The 16,432-nt window shown below is 41.3% G+C and overlaps 1 protein-coding gene across 1 annotated transcript in view; it reads left to right on the top strand.

Moving 5' to 3' along the window:
* LOC122555180 (prostaglandin F2 receptor negative regulator-like) overlaps window positions 1–16,432 on the top strand; it is a 66,137-nt gene that overhangs the window by 28,978 nt on the left and 20,727 nt on the right. The window contains exons 2-4 of the mRNA XM_043700919.2: window positions 10,275–10,640; window positions 12,371–12,793; window positions 14,541–14,927. Of these exons, the coding sequence (XP_043556854.2) occupies window positions 10,275–10,640; window positions 12,371–12,793; window positions 14,541–14,927 (1,176 nt within the window). The remainder of the gene's footprint in view (window positions 1–10,274; window positions 10,641–12,370; window positions 12,794–14,540; window positions 14,928–16,432) is intronic.

Here is a 16,432-nt window from a genome sequence, read left to right as displayed (position 1 = left end):
AGTATGTCAAGGAAAACTATTTCAACAGACACGAAAAGATTCTCATTACCACACCATGTATAGTTGTGGAAATGTTTAGGAGTCGTAAATTTCTTAGATTAAAAATAAAGTTTCTGTACATAAATGCATCTTGACATCTATCTTCCTTTTAGAAAGGAGGATGTGATTATATCCTCTATATCTGGATGATTCAGTGTATTAATTGTTTGTTTGTGAATCTTCTATTCCAGCTGGTCGCTTGTACAAAATTACTGCTTCAGGAAATTTTTATATGAAGATATAAATAATAGCTATTACCTATTCAGGCAGATGTTGAAGTTTTCATGCAGTGACATGTAAATGTGTGAGAGATGTAGTCTGGTCTGTGCAACATATGGATAGCACAGCACAACACAACTTCAGTTTGTGATGTCACTGGATTCATTTTATAGAGAATAAATGTTTCAATTACTGGGAATATACTTTAAATATCCTGTACTGTTGATGCATGCATTGGTTTCTTTGAATTTTTGATGCATCGTTTTAATGTGGCAAAATTGATACTTATAAAAATATGACACACTCCCTTGGATAAAGGGAATGCCTTTTATGGATGTTTTCAGTTTCAGACTAGTCGTCTTGTTGTCACTTAATGACTAAATGTGGCTGATTTTTCTCTTTGCTAACCATGAGTTTTATAATTAATGAGTCACAATGGCATTTTGACTAACAGTTACATGCTGTACACCATATGATCTGGCAATAGTGTTTATGTAAATTTTATTGCTTTAAATTTGCATTTATTCATTGCCTACAGACTCTAGACTTCATGTTTTTCTTTACAAAGTAGTACTGAAGGCACAGTAGGAGTAACGAGAGCATTCTATTTTTATTGCTGACCGCTCTGAAATCTAGCTTAACTCCTTTTTGAGCTACTGACTCTTTGCAGTTGCTGAAGGCTTCAGCTAATGTCATTGACTACAGCGAAAGACTTGAGATAAAATCAATGTATGCTGTGGGCAAACACTGTCTTCAATATGGGACTTTGGAATATTTGGGATTTATGGGACGTGGAAATTATGTATATGATGGTACTTGGAATGTGACTCAAGTCCATATTAAATTAGCTTTAAGTACTCCACCAGTCCATATTTATACCAGATGTTTCTTTTTGTGGTAATTACATTCCATTTAAGTAATGGAAATTGTGCTTGTTCAAGGACCATGGGTTGAATTTTGACCCTATATATTCAATATAAACAATACACTTCAACACTGATCCAACATTTAACCTGCAGGATTGTGTACCATCTGCCTACAGAAGACCTAAGATGATCAGGGCCCTATTATTCACTTGATCCTGAAGGCAAAAACTGCTGTGGGTTTTTCTGCGAAACACAACCAATTTTGTGGTTGGTCTGAAGGCAGACGAAAATCATTACATTGGCCCAAAACTTTCCATTTGAGACCAAGACTAACTCTGAGACGTGCCAGGAATGTCACAACTGGAAATCTGTTGATGTAGTTTCCCACTTCCTGTTCCAAATTACAATGTTCCCAAATGCAGTGATATGGAAAAATTGAATAATTGCTTTGCCATGTGGCGCATTTGGTTTACTGACTCAATTTCCAGGCTCAGAGACTGGCACAGCATTTGATTAAATGCCGCTATATCCTTTTGTGTTGTGGTTAAAACTTCACCGATCAATCTACAGAGCCAAAGTAATAGCAAACCACCAATTCAGTCATCTTTTCAAATGTATTTTTGGGTATTCCTTATTTACATCACATCTTATGTCATTTGATGACCCAAAGGGAATCAGTGGTGTGTCAGAGGGTCTGAATGATTTAGGCTGGTATTCTTGAAGTAAGGAAATATTCTCTTAAAGACCTTTTGGAATCCCCTTCTGAATATGTTGGACTCTGTGTATGCAAAGTTCCAACCTGCTCTGTCCAAAAATCACAATTGTAGACGTTTCTCATCTATGTCATTGCATTGATATCAACAAAGGGACATAAGATCTCTCCCTCCCTCCCCCTCTCTCTCTCCCTCCCCCTCTCTCTCTCCCTCCCCCTCTCTCTCTCCCTCCCCCCCTCTCTCCCTCCCCCCCCCTCTCTCCCTCCCCCCCCCCCTCTCCCTCCCCCCCCCTCTCTCCCTCCCCCCCTCTCTCTCCTCCCCCCCCCCTCTCTCCCTCCCCCCCTCTCTCCCTCCCCCCCTCTCTCCCTCCCCCCCTCTCTCCCTCCCCCCCTCTCTCCCTCCCCCCCTCTCTCCCTCCCCCCCTCTCTCCCTCCCCCCCTCTCTCCCTCCCCCCCTCTCTCCCTCCCCCCCTCTCTCCCTCCCCCCCTCTCTCCCTCCCCCCCTCTCTCCCTCCCCCCCTCTCTCCCTCCCCCCCTCTCTCCCTTCCCCCCCTCTCTCCCTTCCCCCCTCTCTCCCTTCCCCCCCTCTCTCCCTTCCCCCCCTCTCTCCCTTCCCCCCCTCTCTCCCTTCCCCCCCTCTCTCCCTTCCCCCCCTCTCTCCCTTCCCCCCCTCTCTCCCTTCCCCCCCCCCTCTCTCCCTCCCCCCCTCTCTCCCTCCCCCCCTCTCTCCCTCCCCCCCTCTCTCCCTCCCCCCCTCTCTCCCTCCCCCCCTCTCTCCCTCCCCCCCTCTCTCCCTCCCCCCCTCTCTCCCTCCCCCCCCCTCCCCCCCTCCCCCCCTCCCCCCCTCTCTCCCTCCCCCCCTCTCTCCCTCCCCCCCTCTCTCCCTCCCCGCCCTCTCTCCCTCCCCCCCTCTCTCCCTCCCCCCCCCCTCTCTCCCTCCCCCCCTCTCTCCCTCCCCCCCCCTCTCTCCCTCCCCCCCCCTCTCTCCCTCCCCCCCCTCTCTCCCTCCCCCCCCTCTCTCCCTCCCCCCCCCTCTCTCCCTCCCCCCCCCCTCTCTCCCTCCCCCCCCCTCTCTCTCTCCCTCCCCCCCCCCTCTCTCTCTCCCTCCCCCCCCCTCTCTCTCTCTCCCTCCCCCCCCCTCTCTCTCTCTCCCTCCCCCCCCCTCTCTCTCTCTCCCTCCCCCCCCCCTCTCTCTCTCCCTCCCCCCCCCCTCTCTCTCTCTCTCTCCCCCCCCCCTCTCTCTCTCTCTCTCCCCCCCCCCTCTCTCTCTCTCTCTCCCCCCCCCCTCTCTCTCTCTCTCTCCCCCCCCCTCTCTCTCTCTCTCTCTCTCCCCCCCTCTCTCTCTCTCTCTCCCCCCCCCTCTCTCTCTCTCTCTCCCCCCCCCTCTCTCTCTCTCTCTCCCCCCCCCTCTCTCTCTCTCTCTCTCTCTCCCCCCCTCTCTCTCTCTCTCTCCCCCCCCCCTCTCTCTCTCTCTCTCTCTCCCCCCTCTCTCTCTCTCTCTCTCTCCCCCCTCTCTCTCTCTCTCTCCCCCCCTCTCTCTCTCTCCCCCTCTCATATGATTGATTATTTTTACATTCTTACTCCTCATAGGACATAATTGAGGTTTAAATCTTTTTGCAGGCTGAGCTATCTGCTGTTAAGATGTCTATAATCTTAATTGTGGCTGTCTTTTGAGTATTAAGGCCAATTGGGGAAAATGCACTAAGGACGCCAACATCTGTGCACTGTTAATTTTGCTCATGAAAGATGAGGGCAGTTAACTTTTTTGAATTAGACAAACAAAATCAAATTGCTTCATGTCAAAAGTTCTGCAAGGTCAATGTTGTCATGAAAATATCTGGCTTTTTTTTTTAATGAAGACTACCCTGGTCATGGAGAAAGCCAAGATAATGCAACTGGATCAACATGAGCTGTTATTTATCAACACTTAGTAGTTGCTTTCAGAAAACAGTACCTTTTTAACTCTGAACTGTTTCGCTTTTCCTTCATTTATTTCCAAATAAGACCTTTTGGAGATCTCCCAGTTTCTGTACAGTTGTATGGATAAATAATTCTGCAAAAGTGGTTTGAGCACTACTGGATGGTATATCAGCATGATTGCCAGCTTCATAGAAGAAAGCATGTGCTTCCTAAAGAATACAGATTATTTAATTTCAGACAGTGGAGTGATCCCATCTGCATTAGCATTATTGTATGGTGGGGTATTCAGTAGAAGAACGATGCAGTCAATTCTGTCACTTTTTTTTTTCTTCACCAAATCCAACCTTGTGATCCATTAATTTAATTTATTCATGCATCGTGTATCAGTGCTGTAAAATTACTGAATTCACTGCACAGAAATAGGCTATTCATCCTCCTGCATTTCTCCCAAAAGGGCCAATTAATTTGATTTAAACCAATTTTTCTGCTTGTTTCTATTTTTATTTGTGATTTTACATCTTTGTTTTCAAGTAGCTTTCTCTTTGTTTCTTGAGGGCTATTCGAAAAAAATTTGAACTAGAGAACTGTGCTTTTGTAAATGGGTTGCTTTGGTTACACCATTCAGGCTCTACAAGTTTTTGACATTGGAATTCAGGTTCCTAAAAGTCAGTGAGGAGGAGGAAGGTGGGGACTGTACACTTTTTTTGGTTTTGGATTATATCTGACTGCAGGCTAAGTTAGTACTGTGCTTCATGTAGACTAGTTAGTGAGCCATATCCACACTGTTAATGTTTTTAGTTTAGACCATAAACCTGGTCTATGTATAATTATATTCTCCCTAAAATATGCGCACATTTCAATAATTTGCGTAATTTTGATCTGTATGCTTTTAACATCTGTAAGCAATAGCTGTGGCTGTCTCATGGAGATGTAATTTGCAAGGACCTGTGTACATGCACACCAATGCCCTTCAGAGGAGTTGCGAATGGTGCTGAATATCGTGCAATCAGCCAACATCCCCACTTCTGACCTTTTTTATCATTTGAAGATAGTTGGACCTCAGATGCTATCCTGAAGATCTCCTGCAGAGATGACTGAGCTCCAGCAATCGTAACCATGTGCTAGGTATGACTCCAACGAGTGGAGCATTTGATCCCATTGATTCCAGCTTTGCTATTGTTGCTTGATGCCAAACTCTGGTGAATATGGCACAGACATCAGGGGCTAGAATTTTCCCCCTCCCCTCATGTGCCTAGCTTTGTTCCTAAAACTAAGATGAGTATCTCCTGTAGGACTGTTTGGCTTAGAAAACTATCCTGGACACGTTTCAAGATTTCTGTCTCATCTAAGTCAGTCATAGAGATGTACAGCATGGAAACAGACCCTTCTGTCCAACTTGTCCATGCCAACCAGATATCCTAAATTAATCTAGTCCTATTTGCCTGCACTCTGTCTCCAAGTTAATACCTGAGGTACAGGTTGGGGGTGGAGAGGAATTGAAATCCCCTTATATTATTACTCCTCCTCCTCCTCCTATTAGCTTTACACTTCCCTGATTATTGCCTACAGGTGTCTTTCTATCTTTCCAGTTTGTGTGTGTGCTGGCCCTTTTAAATCTTTTAAACAAAAATTAAAAAGTTCTACCTATTTGGCATCATTTTGAGGACTCCTCTCTCCTTTTACTGGAGTAATTGATTATTCTTTGATTAATCATTGTGACCCCCAACTCCTCTATTCCACCCTGCCCATGCCCACCTGAGTGAGCTGCCAGTCCTATCTCTCCCTCAACCGTGTCTCTGAGATAACAATGAAATTCTATCGTCATAGGCTAATCAATTCTGTCAACTCATCTGCCTTACTTGCAAGACTGTTGGCATTAAAATAAATGCCATCGGCCTTGCTATTCTCCCTTCTGCTTCAACTTGACTATATTTAGATTGCTTTCGAGACTGACTTGGTCATTCACCCATTTTTGTCTGTGCATGATAACCCATTGCACCTCCACTCTGTATCCACCACCCACTCATCTGCTAAATTAACTTAGTTAGTGTGGCTGGTGGAGTCTAACTTTCCCACAAGGATCTTGGTCCCATTCTGGTTTGTGTACAAACTGTCAGACCTGTACAGGTCCCACTTTCCCCAGAAATGAATCCAGTGATCCTGCAATCTAAAACCCTGCCTTTTGCTGCAACTCTTCAACTATGCATTCATTTGTTATAACCATCTATTCCTCTCCTGACGAGCAGGTGGCACTGGGAGTAATCCAGAGGTTACTTTTGAGGTCCTGTTTTTTAATCTGCTACCAACCTCCCTAATTTCTTGTGACAACCCATCCCTTATATTGTTGGTCCCAATATGAACCACGATCTGACTTTTCACCCACCCTGTTCAGAATGCCCTGCAGCTGCTTAGTGACATACCTGACCCTGTCTCTAGGAAAGCAACATACCATCCTGAAGTCATGCCTGGAGCTGCAGAAATGCCTGTCTGTACCCTTCACTATTAAATCTCCCCCATCAGTTTTCTCCCTCTGTTTTCTACTCCCGAACTCTCCAGAGAGCCATCACGTTCATGTTCCGAAGCGCCCAAATCTGTTCTGGAGCTTTCCTGACTCTCTACCTGCCAGGCTTATTCTTACCGGTCACCCATTCCTTCTGACTGCATTTCCTTTAAGATGGAGGGTGATTGCACCAATATCTAGATTCGAAATGCACCATGAAGATACAAACATTGATATAAACATTATCCTTCAATCCCCACAAACATATTATAATTGGGGTATGTGCAAAGTATGAAAGAACTGAAGTCAATGGGTGAATTAGTCAAGTATCTTGTTGATGTTAAATTACTCAAGTTTTGCAAAATGATTGCAGATTCTAGCTCCCTCACTTTTATCTATTTATTTGTTACTAAACTCCTCTTTGAAGTGACTCCTGCTTAATTCATAAACATTAATGTCAGTTCCTCATGAGAAGGGCAGTGTTCATGCTTAGTCAGATTCTCCTGGTTTCATGCCATTTGCTTCAATAAACCAGTTTTTATGTAGGGGCATGAACAAAGCTTAATTGTGGAATAGGCCATTGCCATTTCCATTTCATGAAGGGTGCAGCTGATCATATCTGAAAGTTAGTTATTTTGAGACCTCCGATGTGGTGATTTATTTTGGTGTCTTTTTTTTGTTCATTCAGTAGATGATATTGAGAAGGGACTTCCAGGATTTGACCCAGCAATATTGAAGGAGCTGTGATATATACTCCAAATCAAGACAGTGAGTGACTTAGTGGGAACTTGTAGCTGGTGGTATTCCCATGTAATTGCTGCGTTTGTCCTTCTAAATAGAAGTGGTTGTGGGTTTGGAAGGTACTGTCTAAGGAGACTCGGTAAATTTCTGACGTGCCGTTTGTAGATGGTACACACTGCCCTTGAGTGGTGTGAAGAAAGGAGATCTTTGGGGGCATGGTGCCAGTCGAGCAGGATGCTTTGTCTTAGATGCTTTCAGTTGTCTTGTGTTGTTGGAGCTGCACATGTCTGTACAGTGGAGTACTCCACAACCCTAATTTTGCCTTGAGGTGATTTTACTAAAAGCTCAAATGGAAGATTATTTAATTGCTGTATTAGCTGGATCATATATAATGGGAATAATTTATAAATTTGCCTTGTCAGATCTCTCTCTCTCTCGCAGGCTGAGTTTCCACATAGTTTATGACTCCTGGTTTGGTTTATATTTGCTGTGATACTTTCGTCCTGACGTATTTGCCCATTTAAATTTCCCATGTGTAGTGTGACTGCTACTTTTTTTTTCCCCCTGTAAGTATACCTTAAATCCAACTGAGAGAAATCCTCAGAAGAAATTGACATGCCCACTGCACACAAGCTGTACATGTTAGCTTCAAAAGATATGTTGCAGTTAATATCAGTATAACTTTTAAGAAAAATGCTGCTTATATTATCAATTGACTTTTACAGTATAAAGATCTAAGGTTTCTTGAATATGACATTGATAAAATACTGCTACTTGTAACCAAACAACTTTAATGTGAGCCCAGACATGGATGTGCTTGTGAATGTAGTATTTGTACATTTCAGTGAGTTCAATAAACGTCAGTTAGATCTTTTGATCTTTCTTTCTACCCAGTTCCTAGTTTATTACCTTAGGCATTTGGATAGCAGATCGAGAGCCTGCTTGGAAGCACATCCTAAAATATCTGTCTACTGTCAGGACTGGCCCTAAACCCCTGTTTGTGCCTGGAAAAGCTTATTCCCTAAGGACGTTATTGATGATCAAAACTTTAGAAGCATTGTAAACTGAGGCCAGTGCAGAATTTCACAAAATGGTCAAGTTGCAGTGAACAGATGAAGTTCAATGTGGAAATATTTTGGCACAAAGAACATGAAGAGATTGTACAGCATAAAGTGAGTATTTTTAAGTGATAAGCAGGAATACAGAGACATGTGTGTATTTAAATAAGTCATTATAGATGGCAGAAATTGTGGAGAGTTGTTAAAACATCTAATATTTTAGACTTCATTAATAGAGGCATAAACTATAAAAGCAGCAAAGTTATGCTGAACTTAAGACACTGGTTTGACCTTAGCTGGAGTATGAAGTACATTTCTGGCTGCCACACAGGAAGGATGAGATTGCTTTGGATTGAGAATGGTCCCACTGATAAGAACCTTTGTTATGAAGGGAAAGTTGAAGGAGTTGTCAGTGTTTTCCTTTTTAGCGGAGAAGGCTTAGGGGAGATTTAGTTGACATTTGTAAAATTGAGAGATCTGGGCAGAGTCGATATGGTGAAACTGTTCCTGCTTGTAAAAGGATCGGGTTTCATCAGACAGATTGTGTGTTGCTGTAGAAGCAAATGCAAGTTAAGAACCAATTTGCCCATACAGTAATTAATGAGTCCTGAGGAAGGGTCCTGCCCAAAACATTGACTCTCCTCCTCTTCTGATGCTGCTTGACCTGCTGTGCTTTTTCCAGCTCCACGTTTTCTCAACTCTTGACTTTTTAGCATTTGCAGACCTCACTATATCTGTGAATTGATTGTGTTTGGAATGCCCTGCGTGGAAATGTGATGGAGGTACATTCAACTGAGGCATTCAAAACGGCATTGTCATTCGTTAAAATCCTCAAGTGCAGAGTGATAAAGAAAAACCAACACTTTAGCACCAAGTCAAATGCTCAAAACAGCTGATGCAGACATGATGGGTTAATTAGCTGCTTTCTGCACAGCAACTATTCTGTGGCTTTGTGATTAAAATTTTTTACCTGTTCTGGGAAAACAAATTGTTCCATAATTTGCTAAGTGATAATGGATGCTAACAGAGTTTGTTAATTATGTGAAAGTAATACCCAACTTCAAGTAAAGAGAATGAGCCGGTATATGTGGAAATTCAAAACTTGTCCAAAATGTTGGTCTCTGCTCTCCGATTTGTTTTGCTGTCTGTCTGCTTTGCAGTTCAAATATTTCAAATAGCTTGAAGTTGCTTCATTAGTGTTGGATGTGCACTAAATTCACCAGAGAAGGTTAAGTCTAATGGGTTGAAAATATTCTTTTAATGATGTGTGAGCCTTAAACACTGCCAGTCAACTTTGGCACAGAAATGAACTAATTACAGGTCTCATTCCTTTAAATTTAATTTTTTGAATACTTTTGAAAATATCACATTTGAAGTTCTTTTATTTTAAAGTTTGAATTGAGAGAAAATAAAACAATTTCTGTCCCTTTCTGCTGTGGTTTATTTGACTTTGAATTCACCCACTCTAATTTCCTTCTCCGTTTTTGTACTGCTAATTTCACAATTGTTCAGCCTGATTAAGGAGATGCAAATAAACACGCTCTCCAGGTGCCCAGTTTCCTTGATGCAATATTGAGCTTGTTTCTTAAATCAATTTGCACAAAGGATTGTGGCAATTAAAAGGGAAAGGCTGACAAATAGCAGACATTGAAATGCACACTCAAATTGTGGCTCTCTGTATCGTTGATTCTATAGTGTCATTATTCATGTGTAAGCCCTGATCTAGACGTGTATGTCATGTAAATGAATATTGAGGTCAAACATTAGTACAGATGTCTTTCTTAATACAGTTGCTCATGTCTGGATTCCCGAATAACAACATTTAATAGCTGATGCATTAGTCAATGATATCATTTATGGCCTGAGGTTTGCATGGAGAAATAGATGGCTCAAAATTTAAAACATTGTGACCAATGGAAAGAGATGTGATTTCATCAATCATACTTTTAAGAAATCAGTAGAGCTAGCAAGTACTACTCTTTTAAAATACACTTTTCATCTGACTTTTAAGAACTAATTATCTCCTTTTTCACCATGTATGACCAATTTAACTAAAGCAATCATAGTTCAATCAGTTGAAACCATAGATTAGTAAGATATTTACAAACAAGCATAAACATGCTTATTGACTTTGTTTGTAATGATGTGGGGATTTCTCCTCTGGCTTGATGTTTTCTGTCTATATTGAGACATTTTCATGTTTGGGTTTCTTCTTGCAGGACTGATTTCAGGACGGGTTGTGAAAGTCCCATTGGGCCCTCTGTACCGTATTGTTGGAACTCCAGTCACCATTCCCTGTAACGTCAGTGATTATCAAGGGCCGGCTGAACAGAACTTTGACTGGTCTGTGACCCATGCAAACAAGCACTTTAGGATTGTCAGCACGTTGGAACCTGAATTTTCAGATGCTGAATACAAGGAGAAAATCCAGAAGAAAGAAATTTGGGTGGAGAGAGTTAATGACTACTCTGCTGAGCTGCACTTCAAAAGCGTTAAATTTGAGGATGATGGGAGATATCAGTGCCAGACACCTAGCACAGATGAAAATAGTTCTGGAAATTATGATGACAGTGTGTTCTTGCAGGGTAGGTTTTACAAAGGATATATTAACTGCTATTTTAATCCATTTCCGGTGGATGCATGGGTTACAAGTTGGTTGCATTTGTATTTACACTCACTATATTGAGGCAAAATATTAATTTTTCACATTTTTCTTTCTGTACCCCTTAAATTTTCTGCTGGATAATGGGTTATAATTCTGGCAGCTGACTGCTAATTCCGCCAAGTTCCAAGTCTCAACCAAAAGCAAGAGTAGGATGTTCAACTATGGAAGTATTGTTTATTATTATTCCAGTTTATTCAGAACATAGCTTTTTATTTGTACATGTGCAAATGCATATTGCCTTTTTGGCTGTTCCTGGTTACTGATCAGAAAAAGGAAATCCTTGGCCTCTATTCTTCCCCCTCCACCTTACCCCCTCAAGAAGGGTTCCATTGCTAATTGTTATACTGAAGTTGACCCCCTCTTGAAAGTATCTGTAAATGTTGTGATTTTACATTTTGTCTCCACACCTGCACAAATTTGTGGGTTGTCTTGGCACACTGGTCTATGTTCAATCAATTGCAGAGTAGCAAATATGTTGAGATTTAATTCTGGACAGTATTATTGGTGTCCTTTTAATCAAAATAGCAATTGGTGGAAGCTGCAAAGAATCCAATAACAAGAGTTCAAATGCAGATTTTGTGATTTGAGTAGTGATAGGGACTTGACCAATGTTGTCCAGGGAAATTAACTTTCTTTTCAATAGGCTGTAGTCTGGACAAGGGAGAGTAGTTGATGTATTATGTTGTCCCGTTTTAAAGAATGATTTTGATAGGGAGAGCCTCCTTCAGAAAGTATTGGTTGAGTTGGGGGTTTCATGTTATAACTAGATGAATCATTAAGTATTTGTGTCTTGTAATGTTGTTTCACAGTTACTGACACTGTGCTTTGTTGTTACTTGTCAGTTTGAAAATGCTAAACAATCTATCTGATATCCTTGTAAAGATCTTGGGAAGCTGCCATTTCCCATAATGAGTTTCACTGTGTAGAATGGTTCTTTGTAAATGAGTTCAGAAACATAAAATCAATGAAGTTTGAAAGAGCTCATAGAGTCTTGGTGTTCCAGTCTCTACATTGCAGGGTACAAATTACAAAAATAGAGGTAGTGTTCAACTTGCATGGATCTTTGGTTTGGCTTCAAGTCAAATATTCTGGTCTGTGTTTTGGGTATCTTCTTTCAAGAAAGCAGGCTTGACCAGAGAAAATAGAGGGTTTCACTAGGATGACAGTGGCATTTTTCAGAGATATTATAGGTGGGAAATGGTTGGGAGAAATCAGAAAGACCAGTTTCAACTGCCATCCAGTTGGTTACGAGAAAGTGTAAATTTAAAGAGCACTGTCAAAAAACAAACTTAAAAATGTCTTAAGTTGATGAAACTGGAATGTTTTCTCATATACTCAATGAAATCTAGCATATAATTGAATCACTTCAAAGAGTATTGCTTCAAAGTATTCTATCTATCACTTCATTAAAGTTCAAATGATAAAGAAATTCCATTTTCCTTTACTGCAACATTCATATTATGTTGAGCCAACAAATTTCCGAACTACTGGGGTTGGAAAGGGGGAAAGAGAACTGAAAATAGTATCGAAATAAGGCATTGTTATTGTAAGAGTTAAAGTAAAGCTCTTGGCTCTACTTTGACTATTCTTTTCAAGTATCTTCTTAGTCTGGTTTTGTTAGTAAATCCTGATGCATTTTTCTTCAAACAGTGATCCCAGATGGACTGAGTGTATCACCTAGAAAGTCCCGAAGCACAGTGCCTGTAACTTACTTAGAAGGGAAACCATTGGAACTTCAGTGTGTCGCAAGGACAACTTCATCTGTTTCCACTCACCTCTCTGTCACGTGGCAGTTAAAAGGAAACAGCAATAAGAGTGAGAATCTTCTGTCATTCACTAAAGACAGTTGGATTCAGCCTGGCGATTTGTACAAGGAAAGGTATCTGAATGGAGATATTAGAATGGGATTTGAAACAAATGGTCTCTTCAAATTAATCATAACCAGTTTGCGACCTGAGGATGAGGGTGTTTACTCTTGCGTGGCAGCAGAATGGGTCAAAGAAGATGGCTCCAACTGGAAACTGATTCAAGAAAAAACTACAGACATTGAAGTGATTGAAGTGCAGCAGTTGGGTATGTTATTCTCAAAGTAATCCCAAAATTTGGAATGGGTTAAATCATCGTGCAAACATTATTGAATGATCGATCCCTCCTCCTTCCCTTGGGTTAAGGGTGGCTTGGATGGAGTCACCTAGTGTTAGTGTGATTTAAATAGTGTTCACATTGAATGTTTCATAAACATTGCCATTTAATTGATTCTTGTCTTTGGCAGCTTCAAAAGTTAATTTTTACATTGAGTATAAAATTAAGCTAATGGGTTCCCTCCATGTTGACATGGCTTAAACTCTTATTCATCATCCCTAATGGGGGAGGCAGTGATGTCTTGGTAAACTTCATCTCCTTGGAATCAGGATTACTAGCCCAATGTTCTGGGGCCACACATTCAAATCCAATCATGGCAGGTTGGTTGAAATTTGAATTCATTAATCTGGAATAACAAGTAGATACCATGTGACCACTGTCAAATTTTTTTTTTAAAAGTCTAATTGGCTGTTGTCCTTCAGGAAGGAAAATCTGCCAACCTTGCCTGACTTGGCCTCCATGTGACTCCATACAGCTATGTGGTTGATTTTTTTTTTTTTAAACTGCCTTCTGGGCAATGAGGGATGGGCAATACATGATGTAATCTTAAAAAAATCACATGCTTACACCTTTATATCCAGTTGTAGGCAAAGGGAATAAAACATCCATGTATGGGGTCAAAAACCAGTTTGTTTTTTGTTGTGCATATATAAATTTAAAAAAAATAATTAGCAGAATGTAGTGTTATGTAGAAAGATGTTTAAAATGTAAAGTGTGAAATGTAACGTCGATTATAAAATTTTAAGCAGTTTTATACAGAGGCATGTTAAGGAAGTGTAAGGGTCTGGTAATCTTTGCATGGGATACTATCAGATATGACACAAGATAAATATTAATTCATTGACTTGAGAGCTGTTTTAAAATTGTTGTTTAGAACTTGCAAGCGTTGGAAGGGCATGATTCTTTTACTCTTTGCCTTGCATATATGAAACAACAAGACTGAAAGAATTAAGTCGACGAGCAAGAAAAATAGTTTGGGGGTTGTTAAAATAGTAGAAATCACTACTGGAGTTGGAGAGGATGGCTTAAAAATTCCTCATTGGTTAGCAATTACCTTGCAGCAACTCATGTCGATATTTAGATTTCAATAGGTGGTGAAAGGAGCGAAGGGTGTGAGAACACAGGAAGCATGCAGAATCAAATGGTCATGTGAAGAATGAGTACCATTACACAATGTAAACAAATTATTCAACCAACAAGACAATTAGTTTTTTGACCATAATAATTTGGGTCACCCAGCTCAATGGTCCATCTTAGGACAGGTGGCAAAGTTCCAACTTCAACCATTAGCAGAATACTCCTTTCGAGAAGGCTTACTGAAGAGTATATGGCGACAGTGGTTAGCACTGCTGCCTCTCAGTGGCAGGGATCTGGGTTCAGTTCCACCCTTGAGTGACTCTGTGTGGAGTTTGTACATTCTCCCCGTGTCTGCATGCTCCAGTTTTCTGGTGCAGTCCAAAGATATGTAGGTTAGATGATTGGTTAGTGTCCAGGGATGTGCAAGCTAGATGGATTAGCCATGGGAAATGTAAGGTTATAGGGAGAGGGCTGAGGATGGGTCTGGGTAGGATGGTCTTTGGAGGGTTGATGTGAATGTGATGGCTGAATGACTTGTCCACGCAGTAGGGATTCTAATGTTTTATGATTTAAATAGTACAATGTTGCTTGTTTATTACAGCCCAGACATTAAATGTCTCTGCGATCGGCCAGAAACTCACCTTGAATAAAGGTGATGAAATTGATCTCATCTGCAACGTAACAGGAGTTGAAGACACACTGACAGTTGAAGTTTCCTGGTATTTCAGCGCATCTGCAGCAATGCATCCTCCAAGTGATAAGGTCCTAGTGAGCTTTAACCGGGCAGCAGTGGTGAGCGGTACTGATTTTGTCACATTGACCAAGATTAGTAGCAGTGAGTACCGACTGAGAGTGCAACAAATTGATGAAACAGACAGTGGATATTACTACTGTACAGCCTCGGTCTGGGTGCCATATACCAGTGAGAGCTGGCACAAAGCAGCAGAGGGAACATCCCGTCCAACTGGTGTCAATGTTGATATTTTAGGTAATTTAATTCTTCAGTATTTTACAAGTGCTAGAGTATTTAATTAAAGCCCATACATATGAAATTAGAACATCCATAGAGAATGTCTTGTATTCTATTTTATCTGTTTGCCTTGGCACGTATATTACATGACACAGTATTAAAGTAGACAATATTCTATTTAAGCTTTTAATACAAAGTTGTCTTTGCTGGAACTGCAGGCAATGCACTTGCCACCCATGTAGTTTTTGTCTCCTGTCATTGCTAGTTAAGCCCTAGGCACCTTCTGGAATCTAAGACCTGTGTCTATACATGACATTAGCTAAGTTTTTAATAAGTGCAACACTTTTATAATATGGTTTTTCCAAGCTTTTCATGTCAATTCAAATTCTGGGATTGTGAATTGCTTGCCAAACCCTCAATACTTGGCCACTCTGCTCGCTGGCTATCTTGTTTACCCATGCCTCCCTGTTCCCTTGTTTATCATTCCCCATAAGCAAAGAGTCTGCTGGCTAGTGACATGTCGACACTGGGAGTGGTGCAGCCAGGAAGGTTGTACCAAGGGGTGGTGAGCAAAGTAATAAGTGATCAGCCATGTGCATTGAGGTCAGTGCTTATGGGCAAAATGGGTACCGCCTCCAGTTCCATATGCCCATTGGCGTCAACGGCACTGACTTCCTGTCTCAGTGCAGCAGCAGGAGAGACAGCGTTTATGTACAGCTAACTCAAATTTATTATTGTTTTGTGACTAGTGATAGTTGTAAGTTGATTTTAAACCAGTATTGGGAAAACCATTGAGAAGTAAATGCCCTTTTGAAAAGTGGCATCTCAAACTAAAGGATGTGAGGATGGATGCGAGCCTAACAAATATGGAAAATGTTGATCTCTGACTATATCATGGAGTTCCTGACAGCATTGGAATGTTTAGAAATTGGGCTTCATGCCTAGGTCAACTCTTGCCAGAAACATGAGGAGCAAATACATACAATCGTGTCTGTGATTCTTGTTTTTAAAATCCCTGTTTTAATTGTGGGCCACAAAGAACGTGAATAATATGCCAGGGCCTTCGAAGGAAGCCAGTAGCCCTGTGCTCCTTTTGAGATGGTGGATTAAATGTTTTCTTCTGTCGTCTCCACCTTCAGCCATTCACAAACACCCTTGACTCAGCTCATTTGGCTGTTTGCTGGGAGAGATTCTGAGGATCCCAGTAAAAGCCCACTTCTGCACTTGTCCCGCTTCTACCTGGTAGTGTTGCTGTGTTCAGGTAAAGCATTTTGTCCTCCATTTATTTAAATAAACCCTTGCAATCCATTTCCAAGTTGAGGCTTTTGATACCTAAACTGGCTTCAAGATAAAAATTTCCCTTCCAGGCTCACTCATTAAATCTGTAAATAGGAGGAGGAGTACATTTTGCATTCTCTCAAATTTGCTTCACATTTAATATGATAAAGGCTGACTTTTGGCCTCAACTTTAATATCTACTCATTCCTAGGTTCCCGGAGAGTCCAAACATCTGTCCGTCTTCA

Source organism: Chiloscyllium plagiosum, unplaced genomic scaffold (assembly GCF_037043375.1).
Source record: "Chiloscyllium plagiosum isolate Xiang-an unplaced genomic scaffold, Cpla_swu_hap1 HiC_scaffold_12, whole genome shotgun sequence".
Lineage (NCBI taxonomy): Eukaryota > Metazoa > Chordata > Chondrichthyes > Orectolobiformes > Hemiscylliidae > Chiloscyllium > Chiloscyllium plagiosum.
This window is presented reverse-complemented; position numbering and strand designations above follow the sequence as displayed.